General features: G+C 39.2%; 1 protein-coding gene across 4 annotated transcripts in view; it reads left to right on the top strand.

The window, feature by feature from the left end:
- Ubxn7 (UBX domain protein 7) overlaps window positions 1–22320 on the top strand; it is a 69108-nt gene that overhangs the window by 33942 nt on the left and 12846 nt on the right. The window contains exons 3-9 of one of the 4 annotated variants that reach the window (XM_085832417.1): window positions 2238–2305; window positions 9329–9394; window positions 11295–11407; window positions 14454–14600; window positions 17353–17443; window positions 18036–18163; window positions 21593–21664. In XM_085832417.1, coding sequence (XP_085688543.1) covers window positions 2238–2305; window positions 9329–9394; window positions 11295–11407; window positions 14454–14600; window positions 17353–17443; window positions 18036–18163; window positions 21593–21664 — 685 coding nt within the window. The remainder of the gene's footprint in view (window positions 1–2237; window positions 2306–9328; window positions 9395–11294; window positions 11408–14453; window positions 14601–17352; window positions 17444–18035; window positions 18164–21592; window positions 21665–22320) is intronic. The other 3 variants (XM_021185364.3, XM_085832418.1, XM_029470384.2) reach the window with 3 other exon arrangements.

The following is a 22320-nucleotide window of genomic DNA, read 5'->3' on the forward strand; positions in this document are numbered from 1 at the left end:
CTCTTCATGTATATCTGTGCATCATCTGTATACCTGGTGCCATGAAGGCCAGAATAGGCTGTTGGATCCCCTGAAGGTAGAGATTTCTATGAGCTACCATATCAGTGCTGGGTCCTGGAAGAACAGTAAATACTTTTTTTTTTTTTCTCGAAACAGGGTTTCTCTGTGTAGCCCTGGCTGTCCTGGAACTCACTTTGTAGACCAGGCTGGCCTCGAACTCAGAAATTCGCCTGCCTCTGCCTCCCAAGTGCTGGGATTAAAGGTGTGCACCACCACTGCCTGGCTCAGTCAATACTCTTAACCACTGAGTCAGTTGCTCTAAAACAAGCAGCTTTCAAGTTTATCACAAAGCTTTAGGTTTCACCTTCCTAGGTTAAAAAAAAAAAGAAGGAAAAAGAGAAAAAGTTTATAAAATAAATTTTTTTACTGAGTTATTGGTGAGTAATTATATTGTTTCTATGTTGAAAAATTTGAAAATAAATTTTAAAAAATGTATTTCCAGTGCTGGGGGGTCACACACAGGACTTTGTAGACATTAGACATATATTCTACTGCTGAACTCTATCCCTTACTGAGTAACTTATTTGTTTAAAATTCTTATTATATTTATCACTGTATGTATGGATGTGCTCATGTCTTGGCACATTGTTGGAGGTTAGAGGACAGATTTTGGAAGTCAGTTTTCTCTTTTCACTGTGTCTATACTGGGAATCAAATTGCGATCATCAGACTTGGCAGCAGGCATCCTTACCCACTGAGCCATCTTCTTAGGCCCAGAATTTCTATGGCTAGGGAGATGGCTCAATATTCTGAGTACTAGCCACTTTTCTAGAGGACTAAACTTTTACCAGCCCCAGGGCATCCTAGGGGACTGCATGCACGTGGTCTGAAGAACCACTTTGAGGCAAGCCTTCACACACATAGAAAATAAGAGTTTATATTTTAGTATATATTATATAGAAAATTCCTTTTCTATATACTAGGATCTGCTGAGTAAATACTTCACGATTACACTAATGGTAGCTTCTTCCTTCATAGAATAAAATTTATTACCTATTTGTTTAAGCTTCTTTGCTATATCCTTTTGTTATAATGTATGTTATAGCAATAATTATATCAATTCTACTAAGCCTATATTTTCCATGTTGTTCGTTTTGTTTTATGTTTTGTTTTTTTTGAGACAAGGTTTCTCTGTGTAGCCCTGGCTGTCCTGGAACTTGTTCTGTAGATCAGGCTGGCCTTAAACTCAGAGACCTGTCTGTCTCTGCTTTCTGAGTGCTGGGATTAAAAGTGTGACCATGCCAGTTTTATTCCTTATCTTTAAGAATTCAGGGAGGCTGGGCATTGGAGAGATGGCTCCACAGTTAAGAGCCTGTAACTCCAGCTCTAGAGGTGCCTGTCACTTATGGCCTCTGAGGGCCTTGCACTCATATATACACATACTCCCACATACATAATTAAACTAAAAATAAAATTTAGGGAGGGTTGGGGATTTAGCTCAGTGGTAGACAAATTGCCACACAAATGAAAGGCCTGGGGTTCAGTTCTTAGGTAGGGGTCAGGGAAGAAGGAGCAAAAATTGCATTTAAAAAAGCCCAAAACAACTACTGCAGCCTGGATGTAGTATGGAACAAGCTTTAATCCTAGCACATGAAGGCAGAGAGAGGCAGGTGGATCTCTGTGATTCTGGGTCAGACATGACTACATAGTGGGACTTTGTTTGGGGGTGGGGTGGGGAGAGGGTTGGGAGGAAGGAGAGAAGGGGAGAGAGAGAGCATGTGTCAGCTTAGTTTGTTTGAGACAGGACAGATGGTTCAGTGGTTATGAGCACATACTGCTCTTGTAGAGGGCTCAAGTTCCATGTCCAGAAACTATGCTGGGCAGTTCACAACAACCTATATTTCCAACTCCAGGAGAATCTGAGGCTTCAACTATTCATCTATCTCTCCTATACCCCATAATTTTAAAAAACAATATTTAAAAAAATTAAAGGTGTAAGGGACCTGAGATGAAAAGGGATCAGTATTTTACTTTTCTGTTTATTTTTTCTTTGTAAACCATTTTAGTTTTCTGTGCTAGATGTTTTATTTCAGGTAATCTCTGTAGAAATCACTTACAACTTTTATCTTGATTACTGTAGTTCGTAAAAACTGTGTTTCACTTGATACTCTTTGAATACATTCCCAATTAAAGGAAAACAGGTGTCATAGTGATATCTTCTCACTTTCTTTTAATAGAGAAGAAGTTCGTGCTCCAATTCCTCAAAAGCAAGAAATATTGGTGGAGCCAGAGCCTTTGTTTGGTGGTAAGTTCTCTTTGCTTGCTTATCCTTATCTGACTTTGTTGTTATCTAGGATTTTAATAAAGTTAACTGAAGTTAACTGAGGGCTTGCTCAGAGATTGTGTCTTCATTTATAGAATCAGTTTTTATCATATATTTCTGTATTCCCTTTTGGGAAGCTATAATTCTTAATGGAGAATAATGTTGTACATTAACAATTGACAATATGTTACAGAAGGCCACAAAGTAGGAAACTTTTTGAATTGCTGGGGTTGTTATTGTTGTTGCTGTTGTTGTTTTTTTAAGGAAGGATATCACTATGTAGTTCTAGCTGGCCTGGAACTTAGAGGCTGCCTGCTCTATATTCTAAATTCTAGGATTGAAGACATGCATTACTGTACCTAGTTCCCCATCTCCCCCACTCTCTTTGGAATTGCTGCCTTTTATGGAAACCTCTTTTATTATATTAAAAAAACTCTTAATTTTATGTTATATATTTTCTGAATATATACTTGACTGATAACTCTTTATTGTTTTGTATACTTTATCTTCTCTTGTTTTAATTTCTCCAAGTTCTGTTCCTATTTTGGACACAGGAAAAAATAGTCCTTGTTGTGTGCAAAAATCTTGTTAGTAGTATTGGCATATTCAGAGTATGCTGAAGTATGGGGTATTTAATCAACTTTAAAGAACAGTGATAGTTTAATAAGTACCTACTTACCTGTATGAGACAAACATTTTAGGTTTTGCTTAAAAAATAGATGGTTGAATCTTACTGTGGTTGGGCAAACAAGATGGTGAAATGTATATTGTATTGAGAACACCAGTACAGGAAAATAGTTTGAAACAGGAAAATAAGAGATCCACTTTAAATTTTGTAGAAACGTTAGCATAGGGAAGAAAATTAAAAATTTTTTATTTATTTACTTATTTGAGATAGGATCTCACTGTGTGTCTTTGACTCATCTGGAGCTTGTTATGTAGACCAGACTACTCTTAAACTCGGAGATATGCCTGCCTCTTTCTCCTTAGTTCTGGGATTAAAGGTGTACCAGGCAAGAAGGAGAAATAATTCTTTTAAAAGCTAAAATTCGTTAGATGTTAATATTTCCTCCCTAAGTAGAACACTTGCCTAGGATGTGTTAGACACTAGATTTAATTCCTAGCACTGCAGAAATTCCATCTGTATTGAACATATATGGACATTTTTCTTATCAGTATTACAAAACAACAGAACATTTAGAAAGCATTTACATTGAATTAGGTATTGTAAATAATCTAGAGGTAGTGTAAATGATAAAGTTTATTGAAGGATATGCTCATGTGTGCATGTGCATACATTGAAGGCCAGAAGCTGAGCTCCATCCTTCGTTACTCTTCTACCTTATTCACTGGGGTAGGGTTTCTGAGTCAAACCCAGAACTCTCTGATACAGTTGGTTTCCCTGGCCAGATTGCTCTGGGGAACTCCCTGTTTTTGCAGTGTTGTGTGACAAAACTTTTTCTGGGGAGGCACAACAGATATAGGGCCTACTACAGGTACAGATACCACCAAAGTTCAACTTGATGAACTAATGAGTTTTACTGGGGTTCCTTACAGGCATATGGCTGAGGGGTTAAAGGAGGAACAGACTATCTCAAAGGCAACTAACTCTATCCCCAAAGCCCACCTAACAAAGCTGGGAACCTGGAGCTCACTGCACAACCTTCAGGCAGCTCAACAACAGTAGGATTCAATCCACTCAGTAGGTTGGATAGTTTCCAAGTGCCCCAGTTTTAAACCTCTTCCAGGCAGCCCAACTGGATTTTGTTTCTTCAGGCAGCTGGTCTGCTCTGAGAGTCTTCTTTGTAGCCCAGCTTTTATTGTTAACTTTCCCAGGAAAAGGCCTAATGAATTTGGTCAGTTTCAGGAAGTTTTGAGTTACTTTCCTGCTTAAGGCTCTTGCTGTAGGGTGGAATGTTTTAATCTCTGAGGAAATCTATGTACCTACCACCTTCCAAGGCTGGGATTACAGCTGGGTTGCCATGCTACAATTAGGCAAGTACTTTTAATGTTAAGCCCCATCCTGCCCTGACTGTTCACCTACACATTATAGATAATGAGAGATGGAGAAGTATTAGACAGCTTCATGTTACATTATAAGATAGTTAAGTTAGTCATCTTAAAAAGAGGACACTATTTTAGTTAATTCTTGGAGGTTTTAGTTGGTCCCTTTGCTTGTGGCTAATCTATACACATCATAAGGAGAGCCTATGCTGTAAGAAGTTGCTTAGTTCTTGGCAGCCAAGAAACAGAAAAAGAAATAAAAGAAAGCAGGGTCTCACACTCCCTCAAGGGTGTAAACCCAAATGACCAAAGCTGCTTTGTTCTCAAAGGCTCTCAATAGTACTATGTTGGGAACCAAGCCACTAACACAATCACCATCAAAATCATAGGAAGAAGCATTTCTTTCAAAACTGTTGGATAGAGATGCTGTATCCTCAATACAAAGCAAGCAGAAGAGCCAAAGTCTGTGAGACTGCCTATGACTTAGAACAATGAATTTTATTGAGATGGAGGATAAAAAGCTAACACAAACCATTTTAAAAAGATTCTTTTCTTTTATTGTTTGGTTGGTTGGTTGGTTGGTTAATTTTTTTTTCCTAGGCAAGGTGTCTCTGTAGCCCTGGCTGTCCCAGAACTCAGAGATATGCCTGCCTCTGCCTCCCAAGTGCTGTGATTAAAGATGGGCACCACCACTTCCTGGCTTTTTTTTTTTTTTTTTTTTTTAATATTAGTCATGTGTGGGTGTGGGTGTACATGTGCATGTGCATGTGCATGCAGGAGGGCATGGAGATATCCTGAAGCTGGCATTACAAGTAAGTTGTGTATATGTGCATGGGTGTGGGTATGTTATTCTGGAACTGACATTATAGCTTAAGACTTATTTTTTAATATTACCGTGTTATGTGTGTGTGTGTTTGTGTGGTGTGTGTGTTTGTGTGGTGTGGTGAATATGTACATGTGAGTTACCCAAGGAGGCTAGAATAGAAAATGGGATATCTGGAGTTGTTATTACAGATAGGCAGGGGTGTTTGTGTGTGTGTGTGTGTGTGTGTGTGTGTGTGTGTGTGTGTGTGTGTGTGTTATCCTGGAGCAAGTATTGTAGGTTAGTGTGGTGTGTGTGTGTGTGTGTGTGTGCACACAGAAAGCAGTGCATTCTTAACTGTTGCACCACCTCTCCAACCCAAACTTAGCACAAATCTTTAAGGAGCCACGATCAGTTGAATTTTGGTGTAGTGTCAAGAATATTCACGTTTATCTAAAATGATATTGTTTCTCTCTTTACTACTATGTTTCTGTGTGGGACTGGAATGTAATATTCTTCCTATATTTGAATTTAAATAAAGCAATAGATTTAAAATTATGCAGATGATATGAAAATCTCAGGTGTTTTTCTCTTATGCTAGGTATTAACAGAAATTTATAAAAATATGAAACTATATTGGTTCTCTCATGAGATTGTTTTTTTCTGCCAGTCCTTGTATTCTGCTATGATATCTAGTGCTTTCCTTATGCATCTGGGTTTCTTTTAGCTGTTTATATAGCTTAGTCTTTTTTGGCCTTCATGACTATCATTGCCTATTGAGTGGGCAGAAGGAAGATTCTGGAGTAATGGCGTTTGCAAGAGCCAGGGGCACTTGGAGTAAAACACATGGGTTAAAAGTGTTGTAGCTTGGGCTGGAGAGATGACTCAGCAGTTAAAGAGCACTGACCACCCTTCTAGAGGTCCTGAGTTCAGTTCCCATTAACCATATGGTGGCTCACAACCATCTGTAATGGGGTCTGATACTTTCTTCTGGTGTGTTTGAAGACAGCTACAGTGTACTCATCATATACATAAAAATAAATAAATAATTTCTTTTTAAAAAGTGTTGTAGCTTGAAGATTGTCTCTTAGTACAGGTATAATGGGAGCAAATAGCAGATGATCAGCCCAAGAAATGAGAGAAGCTGGCTAGAAGGCTGGCAATATCTCCCAAAGGGACACACGAGGGTGATAGGAAGTGCAGGGGCTATTAGCTGGCCTGCTTTGAGCAGTTTAGAAGTAGACTATTTCCCTGTTACACTACTATTCTATGTGTAGTCATGTAACAAACTTGCTTTAACAGTTGGTAGGGTTAAAGTCTGTCAGTCGGTGAGTGGCCCAACATATAAAAGTTGCTGCCCGATGACCTGAATTTGATCCTTGGGGCCCATGATTGAAGGAGGATCAGCTACTGATAGTTGTCCTCTGACCCACACACATGGACTGTGGCAAGCACATACACAATAATAATAAAAAATAATAACCCTATCATATCACCAATTCTCAAAGACATTCTTTGGGGGCTAGGTATGGAAGTACTTCTAACACTTAGAAGACTGAGGTACTAGATTTTGACCTGTATTTTAGAAAAACAAAGGAATAACAAAGGCATTGAGCCTAAAATACTCCTGCTGCAAAATACACATTTTAAATAGGATATATTGATTAAAAATAGTTCAAAGAGTGAAAAGAATCACATTCTCCATTTTTTTTTTTTTTTTTATAAATAACTTACTTTTATTTTATGTACATTGGTGGTTTGCCCTGCATGTATGAAGGCGTTAGATCTTGGAGTTAGTTTTGAGCTGGGAATTGAACCCAGGTCCTCTGGAATTCCTAACCATTGAGCCATCTCTTCAGCCTCTCTACCTGTTTTTTTTTTTTTTTTTTTTTTTTTTTTGTTGTTTTGTCTGTGTTTAAACAGGAAAGGTAAGCAAAACAAAAAAGATTAGGTTCAATTTATTTCATTTAGTTGAGACAGGGTCTTTCTGTGTAGCTATGGCTGACCTAGAACTGGCTGTGTAGACTGGGCTAACCTTGAACTCAGATCTGCCTGCCTCTTCCTCCTGAGTCCTAAGATTAAAGTAATATATATGGCACCACTGCCTGACAAAGTTCTATTTGTGTGTGTGTGCACACGTGCTCTTGTGTGTGCATGCATGTATGCATCTAAGTGTTTTTTTCTTGCACACCAGAAGGAAGAATCAAATTCTGTTACATGCATGGCTCACTGTTGTGAGCTATCATGTGGTTGCTGGGAATTGAACTCAGGACCTCTGAAAGAGCAACCATTGATTTCAACAGCTAAGCCAATCTCTCTAGCCCCTGGTTTAAGTTTTTAAAATTCAGATAAGCTATTTAAAAATGTAATCCTAACCTTTTTTTTTTTTTAATCTATTCCTGAGGGTAATCGTGATTCTTTTATTTTGAGACAATATAGCTTTGAAGTTACTTTAGCTCATTATGACCTCCAACCTTTGATTTTACTGAGATTCCAGGCATGTAGCACTATGCCTGGCCTGTTAACTAGCATAAACATTGGTGTGTTGTGTGTGCTTCTATGAATGACATAAACATGATAAAACAATGAAGTTTGTTTGTTTTTCAGTAGGCTTATGTAGCCAGCCCAGGTTGGTTTTTGAACTTACATAGTCAAAGATGACTTTACATTTCTGTTGTGATTATAGGCATGTGCCACCACTACATGTCTATGAGGTGCTGGGGATCAAATTCAGGATTTCATGCTAGCCCTAAGTTTCTAATTTTTGGTTTTACATTTAAATTTTAATTTGTTTTGTGTTGGATCTCCTGTAGTTGTGAGCTGACCCCCTGTGGTGCTAGGACCTGAACAGCAGCAACTGATTTGAACTGATGAGCCATCTGTCTCTCTCTCACCTGATTTTGTATTTTTAATTGTTTTGCTTTTAGGGCTGGAGAGATGGTTCAGTGGTTTGGAGCACTGACTGCTCTTCCAGAGGTCCCGAGTTCAGTTCCCATTAACCATATGGTGGCTCACAACCATCTGTAATGGGGTCTGATGCCCTCTTCTGGTGTGTCTGAAGACAGCAACAGTGCACTCATACATAAAATAAATCTTTTAAAAAATTATTTTGCTTTTAACTTAGTGATTCTAAGAGAAAATGAATTATCCTAAGGAATGGAATGCGTACTTTGTAGAAAAAGATGCTTTGATGTGGGGTAAGAGACTTTGGGACTCTTTGTCTTCTAATCATTATTAATGTGAGACATTGGTTTGGTTACATGCTGGCCAGACTTACCATATATAAGTCAGTTTAAACTGTTGCAGTGAATTAATTATTTAAAATCTCCATTTTCTGTTGGCCATGGTGGTGCAGGCTTTTATATCCCAACACTCAGACAGATTGATCTGGCTACCAGCCTAGTCTACATAGTGACTTACAGGGCAGCCAGAGCGATGTAGCTAGAAGGGTCCCTGTCTCAAAAAGCAAAATAGCAGCAGCAAAGTCTCCATTTTCTATGTTGTACATGAGTCATTTGTTACTTGTCTTTTAAAGTTTGAGAAATTTTTCTAATGGAAGATGACATTTTAATAAAGTCATTTAAAATCTTATGTTAAAAAGTATGATTAGCCCCTAGAACTAAACTGAATTAAAACAAATTTTTTTGGGGGGGGGAGGGTCCTAGTCTTTCTTAACCTAGTTCTAATTTTCTTTAGTATGATAAGATGATTGAGTCATTATTTGCTCATAACTTGACTTTTTGTTTATTTTGAGAACAGAACATGTGCTTTACCCACTGAGCTTTGCTTTTTGTTTTGTTTTGTGTTTTGAAACAGGTTTTCTCTGTGTAGTGCTGGCTGTCCTAGAAATTCATTTTTTGTCTTGTTTGTTTGTTTTGAGGGGAGGCACTATTAAGAATATAGAAGCTTTAAAATACACTGAGGACTGGAGATATGGCTCAGTAGCTAAGAGTACTGACTACTTTTTGAAAAGACACAAGTTCAATTCCCAGAACCCCTGTGGTAGCTCATAACTGTCTGTAACTCCAGTTTTAGGACATCTGACATCCTCTTCTGGTCACATAGTTCACAGTTTACATGTAGGGAAATACTCAAACACATAAAACAGTACATAATGAGAAATGCTTATATAAGGGATATCTTTAGAATTTTCAAAATTAATGTTTTAATTTTTAATCAGTTCTGTTTTTTCCCTACAGCTCCTAAAAGGAGAAGGCCAGCACGTTCAATATTTGATGGTTTCCGAGATTTTCAAACTGAAACTAGTAGGTATTTGTGAGCCAGTCTCTCAGCTCTCTCTTCCCCTTCCTTTTTGTTAAAAAGAAAAAAACATGATTAGTATTATTTCTAAATACTTTGTGGTTCACCATGTTTAAAAAGTGAAATTTGAGACATCTAGATTTTGGGTAAAGATTACTGGCTACCAAGCCTGAGTTTTGACCCCAGGACCCACATGGTGACAAGAGAGAACTGACTCCTGCTAATAGTACTTGACTCCACATAAATACTCTGACATCCATTATTTACACACAGTGCCCTAGTTATGAGTATTATCGCTATAATGAAACATCATGACCAGCAGCAAGTTGGGGAGGAAAGGGTTTATTTGTGTTATAATTTCATAATCTATGATTGAAAGAAGTCAGTAAAGGAACTGAAATCAGGGAAGGAACCTGAGGCAGGAGCGGATGCAGAGACAGACTATAGTGGGATGGGAAGGATGCTGCTTAACTGCCTTCTTAATAGAACTCAGGACCATTAGCACAGGATGGCACCACCTACAATGGGCTAGACCCTCCCTCCCATCAACCACTAATTAAGAAAATAACCTACAGCTGTGGTTTAGCCTATGGGTTACAACCTCCTTTCAGGGAGTCTCAGATATCCAGCATAGCAGATATTTGCATTATGATTCACAACAGTAGCAAAATTACATTTGTGAAATAGCCATGAAAGCAGTTTATGGTTTGGGGTTACTGAAGTATGAGGATCTGTATTAAAGGGTTGCAGCATTAGGAAGGTTGAGAGTTACTGATGCACATTTTATCAATTGAGGCTCCTCTCTGATGAGTAGTTTGTCAGATCGACATAAAACCAATTAGCACAGCTCATACCTTTCTGTGGAATATGTAGAAGTATCTTGGCTCATACTTGTTAAAGAATTCTAAAGAAAGGTCAATGTATGTTTATTTGTTCAGGATGGTGTACAGGCCATGATGTGCATTTGTCCTCTAACTGGAGGACAGCTTATTGGAGTTGGTCTTTCCTACCTGGGGATCAAATTGGCGCCATCAGTTTTGGTAGCAAGTGCCCAGACTTACTGAGCCATCATCTAGTGTCTAAGGACGGTTACTTTATATATGAGAAATGTGTGAACTGTGTTTGGCTTTGTAACTTAGAGTGAGCTGCTCAGGGCACAGATAGGTCCTGTAACTTGAATGGTTGAAAGTGATGGCTTAAGTTGTCAAAGGAATCTATGCTCTTTCTTCTAGTACATGGTACCAGCAGTGTCCATAACCTCTACTGAGAGTCTTTAAAACTAGTAGCTAGACACAGTGGATGAGTTAGGATCACTCTGAGAACTAGAGCAATGGTTCTGAAATTTTTCTTCTGTTGCTTATGAACATGTGAAAAAATTTGAGTTGATGTGCTATTAGGGACCAAACCTAAGCAAGCACTCTACCACTCAGGTGGATTCTCATCTCATAGTGAATTCGTATTTGTTTTTAATGATGCTGGGGACTAAACAGGGAGGGTCTCATGTATACTAGATAGGTACTACTAAACTAGATCCCCAACTAGCTTTTCTTCTTATTGTGAGATAGTCTCTCAGTAAGTTGGGTGGAGGTTGGTCTTTGAACCTTTGATTTTTCTCGTGTTAGCCTCCCAGGTAGCTTTGATTGTAAGCCTGGCCCAATATGACTATTTGTAACTAATTTAATTTTCTCCTTTTATCCTTTGGCCTAGAGAACAGCCTTTAAATCCTGATTTTAGTTTTTTTAACTCCTCTTTGCATTTTTTTTCCAGTCATCGTTAGCTTTTTGTATTTGAGGCCACGTGTACTGTTCAGTATTCTTCAGTCAATAGACGGTCTTTGGTTTATTATGTAACTTAGCACTTACATTTTATGGTTAATTAAAACTTCTCCATCTTTCTGTGTTGCAGTTAGGCAGGAACAGGAATTAAGAAATGGAGGAGCAATAGATAAGAAACTAACCACCCTTGCAGATCTATTCCGGCCCCCAATCGACTTGATGCACAAGGGCAGCTTTGAAACAGTAAGTTGTTAGAGATTCTGTGTTATAATTGTGAATCGTTTTTTACCATTTCAGTGTCTTATTTGTTTTATTTTTGAGACAGTGTCTTATCATGGGGCCTGGACATACTGTGTAGATTAGGCTGGCCAAAAAAGTCAGAGATTGGCCTGTCTCTGTGTCCTCGATGTAACTTGTGTCTTTGTTTGTTTGTTTTTTTTTTTTGTTTTGTTTTGTTTTTTCAAGACAGGGTTTCTCTATATAGTCCTGGCTGTCTTTTAACTCACTCGGTAGACCAGGCTGGCCTTGAACTCAGAAATCTACCTGCCTCTGCCTTCCAAGTGCTGGGATTAAAGGCATGCGCCACCACTGCCACCACTGCCCGGCGCCTTATGTCTTTTATTTTCTAGGAGAAAAAAAAATCATTTATATAAAGAAATGGTATCTTAACCATTTCTGCATAATATACTTAAGGGTTACACTGACTTCTGTTTCAACTGGCAATAAATGAAGAATGGATTATGTATGAAATTATGAAGAAGGAAAAAGAATTTGTACTAGTTTTGCTGTCATTCCTGACATTATAAAAGTTTGGTCTCAGTGTGGCAGTGCATTAAATTTGTGCATACTTGCTATTTGTTGTTTCAGACCTGTACTGGGGGTGTTGGAAGTACATGTATGTGTATCTAATTGCAGAATACACTCTCCCCTGGTCTTCCTGGCTTTAGCTTTCCTAAAGGCAGAGGAAAACTTCCTGGGACTTGTAACTGTTAGGGGTTTTCTGTGTCCTCCACCTCTGAATAAAGGCAGGAAGACTTATATTTATTAATTATTAATGCTTAAGGTTTTTGTTTAGGTCTCTTTCTAACTAGCTGTTATAACTTAAATTAACCCATATATGTCAATCTGTGTTCTGCCACATGGCTCATTAGTTACCTGTCTTTTAGTCTCTGTGCTTCTTCCTCGTGTCTGACTCCCATAGTTCCTGTCTCTGCTGGAAGTCCCTTCTATTCTCTCCTTCTCTGCTATAGGCTATCAGCTTTTTATTAAACCAATCAGAGGACGATATAGGGGGTATTTATAAAATATGATGTAGCCAGAAATTAGCATTTGTGTAATAAAAAACAGTCTTTATACAGTACACAAAAAGATAACCCCAAAAGGGGCAGGTTTAGTTGATTTTATCACCTCAGTGAGAATGTCTGTCATCAACAAAACAACAAGGGCTAGAGATATGGCTTAGCAATTAAGAGTATTTGTTGCTCTTGCAAAAGACCCAGGTTCAGTTCCCAGCACCCACATGGTGGCTTGTAACTGCAGTCCCAGGGGATACGATGCTTCCTTCTGGTCTCCAAAGCCAGGAGGCACGCACATATATACACTCAAACATATAAATCTTTAAAAACAAACAAATAAACTTGATAAAAATTAAAACTATCACACCTTCAATATATTTGACATTTCTAGAGAAGGTTTGTTGAGGGGGAAGACTATTGCAGAATATGGGCAGCACAGTTTCATAGGTGGGGCACAAGCAGCTAGCTAGAAGCCAAGATTCTTAGATTCTCTTCTCTGCTTTATGTACTAACTGGAGTTTCTAAAGGAGCAGAGTCATTAGACTATCGTGCATGTTATGGGCTGGGAGGGGGTGTGTGACGACTTCTTAGGTTAGCTTAATGGTAAAAGTTGGTGGTTCAACAATAGCTATCTGTATACTAGAGAAACAGAACACAGCAGCTGCTCAATCCAAGAAGCTATGTCTCAGCTATTCCAGTCTGGTGCTGAAGGCTCACTAGGGAGCTGGAGTCTAATGATCCAATGACCACATATGTACATGGTGAAAGAAATGGGTTTACGGACATATATACACTTCTTCCTCCAATTCCCATCCATCTAGTGGCTGGTGCTGGCTAACTTCAGAGTGGGCCTTTTTTTCCCCCGCTCACGTGCCACAGATCTGTGCTTTCTGAAGTACAGCAAAGAGATAGGAACGTTTCATCAGTCCTGTATTTCTCCTAAACCAGTCAAGTTGACAGCCACCACAAGAATTAAACATGTGTAAAATCATACTGTATAATACCAAAAATTCTAGATATCATTTTAAAAGATGTATTATTTACGTGCATATGTGTGTATAAATAAACATTCAATAGAAGTTGCCCCGGGAGCCAGCAGAGGGCATCAGAGTCCCTGGAGCTGTGAGACAGTGGACATAGGTTCTAGGAACCAAATTCCATTTCTCTATGAGAGCATCAACTACTTTTTAACTTCTAGACTACAGCCCAGCCTCTAGATATTTTTAAAACTATCCTTACTAATCATTGATAATTTCTTTTGGGGGAGACAGCGGGATGTGAGAAAAGGTTTCTCTTTGTAGCCCTGGCTGTCCTGGAATTCAGTATGTATTTCAGGCTGGCCTTGAACTCAGAGTTTTACATGTCTCTGACTACCCAGTGCTGGGGTTTAAGGTGTGCACCACCTACACGCTCTTAGAATTTGTTACAATATATTTTAATCATATTTATCCCCTATTTCTCTAACGTACAGATTCACACTCAACCTGGGCATTCCACTTAACTTTTGTAGCCCCTGCCTCTGCCTTGTCAACAACCATCAAGTCCAATATGTGCTGTTCTTACCCTGATGGTCCTGAGGACCCACTGGAGCATGGTCTCTCTACCAGGGGTGGTAGAATTGGTTCTCCCTGCCCCAGAAGCCATCATCTGTCAGTAGCTCCTCAGTTGGGATTCATATCTTTTCCTTCATACCCCTGCTAGAATGTTGTCCTGTCATGGTCCGGAAGATAAATGTTGTAGTCTGGTCCTCTCCAATTTCTGGCTCTTAAAATTTTAACTCTCTCTTTCACGATGGTCCCTAAGCCTAGCGCTAGGAGGGACAGGACTCTAGATGTCCCATGTGTGCCTGAGCACTCCACTGATGCTTGTCTCTTCAGTTCGACCAATTGTGAATTTATGTATTAACCACTGTGCTCTGCACAGAGAAGTGATGAGTCCTCAGTGTCATTTTAAAAAGTGTGCTGAGTGTCTATATGGAAATTTTACTCTTACAGGCCAAAGAGTGTGGCCAGATGCAGAATAAGTGGCTGATGATAAACATTCAAAATGTACAAGACTTTGCATGCCAGTGCCTCAACCGTGATGTATGGAGCAATGAAGCTGTGAAGAATATTATCCGGGAACATTTCATTTTCTGGCAGGTGAGAACGACAGTTAATTAAAGCTTTCTTAGTATTTTTTTTTATAGTATAGGATGTTGTAGAGGCAGAATGGGGGTATAAACTGGAAAAAGTGAGTTCAATCATACTTCAGGAGCACCTTGACATCAGACTATCTACAGCTCCACAGCTCAGTAGAAACATAGTTTAAGCCACACAGTTGATGTTTCTCTAGAAGTACCATCTGAAAAAATTCAAGGGAAAAGGGAAATTAACTTTAATCATACGTTTTAAGTCAATGTATGATAGAACATTAACATTTTAGTGGCATTATGTTTCTGTTTAACTGTGTGTGTTAAATTCTCAAAGTAAGGTGTGTATTTCATGCTTATAGTACATATCACCTTAAATTAATCTATTTTATCCACTTAATAGCTATATAAGGCCACTGGCTGTGTATCAAAGATCTTAGAGCGCTCGGGAAATACTAAGATATGTTTTCTAGCCTGTGTTTGTTACTCTTTTACTGTTTGTTCTTAGCATAGTATTCCTAAGTATTCCAGCTGTAACAGCTTCTTATATAAATTATCTAGTTAAAACAGGTAGCCTGCCTGTCATAGTTTGGGTTTTATTGCTATGATGAGACACCATAACCAAGGCCACTCTTATAAAGGCAAACTTTTTTGTTTTGTTTTGGTTTTGGTTTTTGGTTTTTGGTTTTTGGAGGCAGGGTTTCTCTGTGTAGCCCTGGCTGTCCTGGAACTCACTCTGTAGCCCAGGCTGGCCTCGAACCCAGAAATCTGCCTGCCTCTGCCTCCCAAGTGCTGGGATTAAAGGCGGGTACCACCACTGCCCCAAAGGCAAACATTTAATTTGGGACTGGCTTACAGTTTCAAAGGTTCAGTCTATTATCATCATGGCGGGAAGCATGGCAGTGTGCAGGCAGACGTGGTGCTGCAGAGGAGCTGAGAGTTCTTCATCCTGATCTGCAGCCAGAAGACACCCCTCCACCCCCAACCCCCCACCCCCGTACTGTGTGGAGCCTGAGCACTAGGAGACCTCAAAACTTGCCTACACAATGAACACCTAACAGTGCCACTTCCCATGGGCCCAGCATATTCAAACCACTACTCTACCACTAATTTTCCTTTTGTTTCATTCTGTTTAGTTGGTTGGTTTTAGGAGAGGCTTGCTACTTTGGATTCAGCCTGGAGCCACCTACAAGCAAATCTTCATCCTCCTTAGTTTATTTATCACATATTTATTTTTAGGTTTTGGGGACAGTGTTTCTTTGTATCCCTGGCTGTCCTGTCCACCTGTCCCAGCTCCTTTTTTAGTGTTTGAAACCACCACAAGTAAGGACTCATATTTTTCTGATGTCAGCCAACTGAGTAGTTGGGGGTTATACCCTAGGCAGATCCAGTTTCAATTTCCTTTTCTTTTCTTCTTCTTTTTTTTTTTTTAATAAATAATTTATTTATTATATGTAAGTACACTGTAGCTATCTTCAGACACACACACCAGAAGGGGGCATCAGATCTCATTACAGATGGTTGTGAACCACCATGTGGTTGCTGGGATTTGGACTCAGGCCTTTGGAAGAGCAGTTGGTGCTCTTAACCACTGAGCCTTCTCTTCAGCCCCAGTTTCAATATCTAGGTTTTGGGTTTTTGGGTTTTTTTTTTTTTTGGTTTTTCGAGACAGGGTTTCTCTGTATAGCCCTGGCTGTCCTGGAACTCACTTAGTAGACCAGGCTGGCCTCGAACTCAGAAATCCGCCTGCCTTCCAAGTGCTGGGATTAAAGGGGCGTGCCACCACGCCCGGCAATATCTAGCTTTTAAAAAGTTACTGGCCGGCAGTGGTGGTGCATGCCTTTAATCCCAGCTCTTGGGAGGCAGAGGCAGGCATATTTCTGAGTTTGAGGCTAACCTGGTCTACAGAGTGAGTTCCAGGACACCCAGGGCTACACAGAGAAACCCTGTCTCGAAAAAACAAACAAAAAAGTTACTGAAAACAACTAAGTAAACTTATCTAAGATGTACTACTAGTGCCATTCATTTACTCGCTTGTGTTTTACATCTGGTAAATTCAGTGGGATTTTGTTTTTATTATAAATTTGTGTGTATGTATTATATGTGGCAGTGTGTGGTGTGGTGGTTTGAGGACAACTTTTGGAAATTGGTTTTCTCCTTCCACTGTAGGTTGTCAGGCTTGTGCTGCAAGCACTTGTATCTGATGAGTCAGGCCTTTGCTAGCTTCCAGGATTGTTTCTAATGTCAGAGTTCCTTTTATTTTAGTCGAATATTGACTGAACATCTCTGCCTAATAAAATGTTGGGTTCTCAAGCTTATAATCTTAATATATATGGCTTACTAGAATACAAATACAGTGCTAGATATTGTGGCACACTTGGGAGGCAGAGACAGGCAGATCTCTGTGAGTTCAAGGACAGCCTGGTTACATAGTGAGCTCCAGGACAGCTAGAGCTATATAGGGAGACTCAGTCTCAGAAAAAAACAAAAAATTCACAGGTGGACTAACACTTGAAAAGGAAGTTACTACTAGTACCTCTTCTGAGCTGAGAAAGGAGGAGGCATGAGTTGGTGTTTATGATGTTCTCAAAAGGGGGCAAGAGTAAGGTGTGAAATCTGAACCTCATTACTTCTGCTTAAGGGGGTAAGAACTTAACATGTTTGTCAAGGCTTCTTTGAAGAATCCATTGCTCTTAATAGATGACAAGATTGTGGTCAACCTTTTTTAAAGAGGCTTTTTAAAACTGTTATTGGCTTAACAGGTTTATCACGACAGTGAGGAAGGTCAGAGATACATACAGTTTTACAAGCTAGGGGATTTCCCCTATGTTTCCATCTTAGATCCACGGACAGGTAAGCCTTTATTTTTCACAACTGATTAATTTTTGACTGGATCTGGTTTCAGCAATGAGATAGTTAAGAGAAGTCTTCTTGTTGTGTAAACAACTTTGGATGTGTTTATTTAGGGAATCTGCTTCTGGAAACTTGGGGGTAACAATATTTTGTATTTGTACATTTTGTTCTTTCAAAGAAAAACTGATATAATCAATCATCTTTATTGGGTCTCCTTAGGTTTTCTATTATTAAATTGATGAGATTGTTTTAGGTACTTGTCGTATTCCTCTAGAGAACTAGAGGGTGAGCTGTTTTAAATTATTGATTATATTTTATTTAGATTCTGCTATTTAGATTTTTGCTTTGTTTGAAATTCTTCTTCCTAATGACTACAATGCAAACAGATAGTTTTCCTCTCAAGATTGGTAAGAATCTTATCTGAGTTTTAATTAATGTTGTCAGTAGGTTATAAAGATACTGTGTGACTTTAGTAAGAAATGGGGATATGAATTTGTAGCAGACTTTATGTATATGTCAATTATCTAATGACTGTGATTAGAAAAGTTATTTTATATTTATATATCTTGATTTTTATTTATTTACTCTCTAGGTCAGAAGCTAGTAGAGTGGCACCAGTTGGATGTGTCTTCTTTCTTGGACCAAGTGACAGGGTTTCTGGGAGAACATGGGCAACTGGATGGACTTTCTAGCAGCCCCCCAAAAAAATGTGCCCGATCAGTAAGTATAAGTGACGGGGCAGCTAAGTATATCTGTATCTTGGCATTTTTTGTAAAATGTTTAATGTTAAAATGGTATTTATGATAAGGAGTAGAACTGGCTTCTGGTAGTACACATCTTTAATCCCAACACTGGGGAGGCAGAGGCAAGCGTAGGTGGATTTTGTGAGTTTGAGGCCAGCTTGGCCTACAAATTGATTCCCAGGACAGAGAAAGCCTATTTTAATGAATAGTGTAAGTAATGAATAGGTATGTCTTCTGGATGTACTACATCTTAGCTATCTTATTTTTTGATAGTTTTCTACAGAAGAATTTCATCTTCTTAATGAAGTCATAATATGTATGTGTGTGTGTGCATGTGTAGGTATGTATATACAGTTTTATGTTTCGTGAGTCTCTTCTATGGCAGGACATTGATGGGTCCAATCTTGTTTAGGACTTAGGCAGGTGCAATAGCTACTGTATGTTTAAGAGCTCCATGTTTTGTCATACCCAGAAGTCACTGTTCCACATCCCTCCATCCCAACCCATCCCTCACATCTTACATTCTTTCTGCCCTCTTTTCCACGATGTTCCCTGAACCCTGGAAAGGATGCTATGAATGTTGTAGTCCCATTTATGGCTGAACATTCAACATTTATTTTCTGCATTTTAACACTTATGAGTCTTTGCAGTTAACCATTGTCCACTGCAGCAGGAAGCTTCTGTAGCTGCAGCTGACAGCAGCACTGACCTGACTGCTGCAGGCTCTCAGGTTCCTGCCCCAGCTCCTGGAGACTTATCCACCACTAGAAGTTTCTAGGTCTGGTTATGTATTTCCTTTTTTGAACTCATATGTGCATTATGTTTGTATGTTTGAACGTATGTTCCTGTCTATGGGTGTGATGGTGGTGTGTATGTGTATAAGCTCAAGGTTGACATTAGAATCCTTACTCATTTGCCTTTCTTGCCCTCCTTAATCATTGAGGCAGGCTCTCAATTGAACTCAGTTGAATCAATGTGGCTAATTTGGTTAGACATTGTGTTATGGGGATCCCCTGTCTCTGCTTTCTGAATGCTGGAATTATATACTGCTACGTCCACTGAGCGTTTATAAGGGTTCTGGGGAACTGAACAGTGGTCCTCAAGCTTTTGAAGGGAGTGCTTTAACTACTGCTTATCCCTCTAGTCCATGTTTCTCTTAGATGTACTTTATCAGGCTAATGAGGTTTTCTCCTTTTTGAAGACAGGGAACCAAGGTGGGCTCAGACTCACTCTGTAGCCAGTGGTATTCTTGAAGTACTGATACTACTGCCTCTGTCTCTTACCACCATTCCTATATTCCTTTTCTTCTTAGTTTGCAGGGTGTCACATGGCCAGTGATCCCAGCACTCAGGTGACTAAGTCAGGAGAATTACTGCAAGTTTGAAGACAAAGATATATAATGAACTCTATACTAGTTCAGGCTATAGAGTGAGAGCTGTCTCAAAACAAGTCATAGACAAAATAAGTAAATAAAAACTATAGGGCAAGTAGTACATAGACTTTTTAAATTAGACGTATTTTTATTTAAATATTTTTTTGTTTTGTTTTATGTGTATGAGTGATTTGCTTATATGTGTACTACATGTGTACACTACCCTCAGAAACCACAAGAAAGTGTTGGATCCTCTGCAACTAGAGTTTTGGATGGTCATGAGCCACAGTATGAGTCTTAGGAACTGAGTTCAGCTCTAAGCACCCACATTAGGTGGCTCATAGCCAGCTCCAGGAGAATCTTGACATCTCTGGTATCCGTGGGCACTTGCACTCATGTGTGCATACCCACAAACAGACAGAAACACAAACACAACGTTAAAATGATAAAATAAAAAAAATGATAACAGGTTCTATTAATCTGAACCAACTCTCTAGCCCTAGATGGGCTAGAAAGGGGCTGGAAAGATGGCTCAGTGGTTAATAAAGCACTGACTGCTATTTCAGAGGTCCTGAGTTCAATTCCTAGTAACCACATGGTAGCTCACAACCATTTGTAATGGGATCTGATGCCCTCTTCTGGTGTGTCTGAAGACAGCAACAATGTACTTACATAAGGTAAAAACAAACAAACCCCAGAAAAGAGTGAGTATTGGATAGAAACAATTAACTACTCATGTCAATCTGGGGGCATTGGTGTGTTCCGTATCTGCCCCAATGTTCTAGATTTCCAAATGAAAGATACACATACACAAAGCCTTATATTTTAATATGCCTTAAACAGCTCGGTGGCTGGGCCACTTCCTAACCTCCATGCAGCTAACACACATTCCAACATTCCTGACTCATCTTTACTAAAGCCTATATTCCATCTTGGCTGCCCCGGACCCAGATCTGCACCTCTCTCTGCACCACAATCCCCGACTCTTTCTTAAATGCTGGCTGTGTTCTCTCTTCTGCACCTCTCAGGCCTGGTCTTCACTCCTTTCCCAACATGGTGGCTCTGTCCTCCTGCTGCTTTCCTCAGTGTTTTGCCCGGGGATCCTAAAGTCCTCCCTCTGTCTCCCTGCCCATCCATTGGCCACTGGCAACTTTATTTACCGATCAAAACCAACCAAAGACAGGGTCCCTCAGCATCTTATATGCAGCCATGCGGATTCCTATGTAATTTTGGGGACCAAATTAATATAAGTAGCACTAGACCAAATCCACAACATTAACATGGTGCTGTCTGCTGTATAATGTTACTGCAAATCTAGTCCCGTAAGCCATTGCATGTTCCATAAATCTACCTGCTTTCTATGTGTGGTAAATTAGGCTTATGCTTATTATTTATTTATTTGTTTGCTTGTTTGTTCATTTATTTATTTATTTATTTATTTATTTATTTATGTTTTTGTTTTTTAAGACAGGTCTCTGTTACATAGCCTTGACTGTCTTGTAACTCACTCTGTATACCAGGCTGGCCTTAAACTCACAGATACTACCTACCTCTGCCTCTCAAGTGCTGGAATTAAAAGTGTGTGCCACTACACCCATATACTTTTTAAAAAAAAATTATTATGGAGCAGTAGGAAGATGATTGACCCTTCTCCCCCACCCCCCAATAAGTGTGGCCATTTTGTTCCATGCCTGCCAGCTTTTTTATATTGTTGCTGTAACATGCCTTCCAGTCACTGACACAGAGAAGTGACTTGGCTCAAGGATATGCTGACCACACATCCTGCTTTGTTGTATGTTTTGAATGTTCTGTATGAGGTTTGCTAATCTTAAGAAACTCCACAAAGCTTTACATAGGACCCATCACATCAAAGGTCAACATGAATGGTTATGTCTGAAATACTTTGAGTCAGAGCTGACTACAGGCAACCCTGTACCTACATTTGAGCTCACTATGGTTTTTGTGGCTGACTCTGAAGAATGTTACTAATAAACCAGAGGTTGTGATGATAATACTCATTCTCTGTTATCTCAGTGTTCTGAAACTCCCCTGTTCACCACACAGCTACCACCCTCCTTACCGTACTCAGGACCAATCAGCTTAAAGGTTAGCTAATAATAATTTGTCTAATAAGCCAACTGCTCCCCTCCTTGCCCTTTAAACTTTTGAACCTGGTTTTTCCTATAAAAAGCCTACCTGAGAGCAGACTGGTACCACAATTAGGTTTTTCCTTCTTGCAGAACTGCATGTACAGTATTATGGTGTGCGCGTTCAATAAACTATTCTTGCTTAACTGAGAATGATGCATGATAGGATTGTGTGACAGTTTTTCCTGAATACCAGCATTAAATAAATAACTCCAAAAGGTCCATAGTTTGTGATTTTTAAAAATGAAATCTGTGATGTTCAAAACTTTAACAAGAAAATATTAGAAATTTGCATTTCTCTGGTTGTTAAAATGGTAAAGGCACTTCCTACCAAGCCTGATGACCTGAGTCTAATCTCTGCAGCCCATATGGTAGGAGAGAATGGACTTCTGAACATTGTCCATGGACTTACATGTGTACACACTGACTGCACAGCCATAAACATAAACACAGTTTAAATAAATGTAAAAGAATTTCTAGTTATTATAATGAAGTTTTTCATTATAATTATTAAGCTTTTGAGAATTTAATTGTCTAGCCCCAAACATCCAAATGTATTCTTTTTTTTTCTGAGGCAAGATCTCACTGTATAGTGCACACTAAGAGTCAAACTTA

This window comes from Mus caroli, unplaced genomic scaffold (genome assembly GCF_978045245.1).
Source record: "Mus caroli unplaced genomic scaffold, Mus_caroli_1 scaffold_17, whole genome shotgun sequence".
Lineage (NCBI taxonomy): Eukaryota > Metazoa > Chordata > Mammalia > Rodentia > Muridae > Mus > Mus caroli.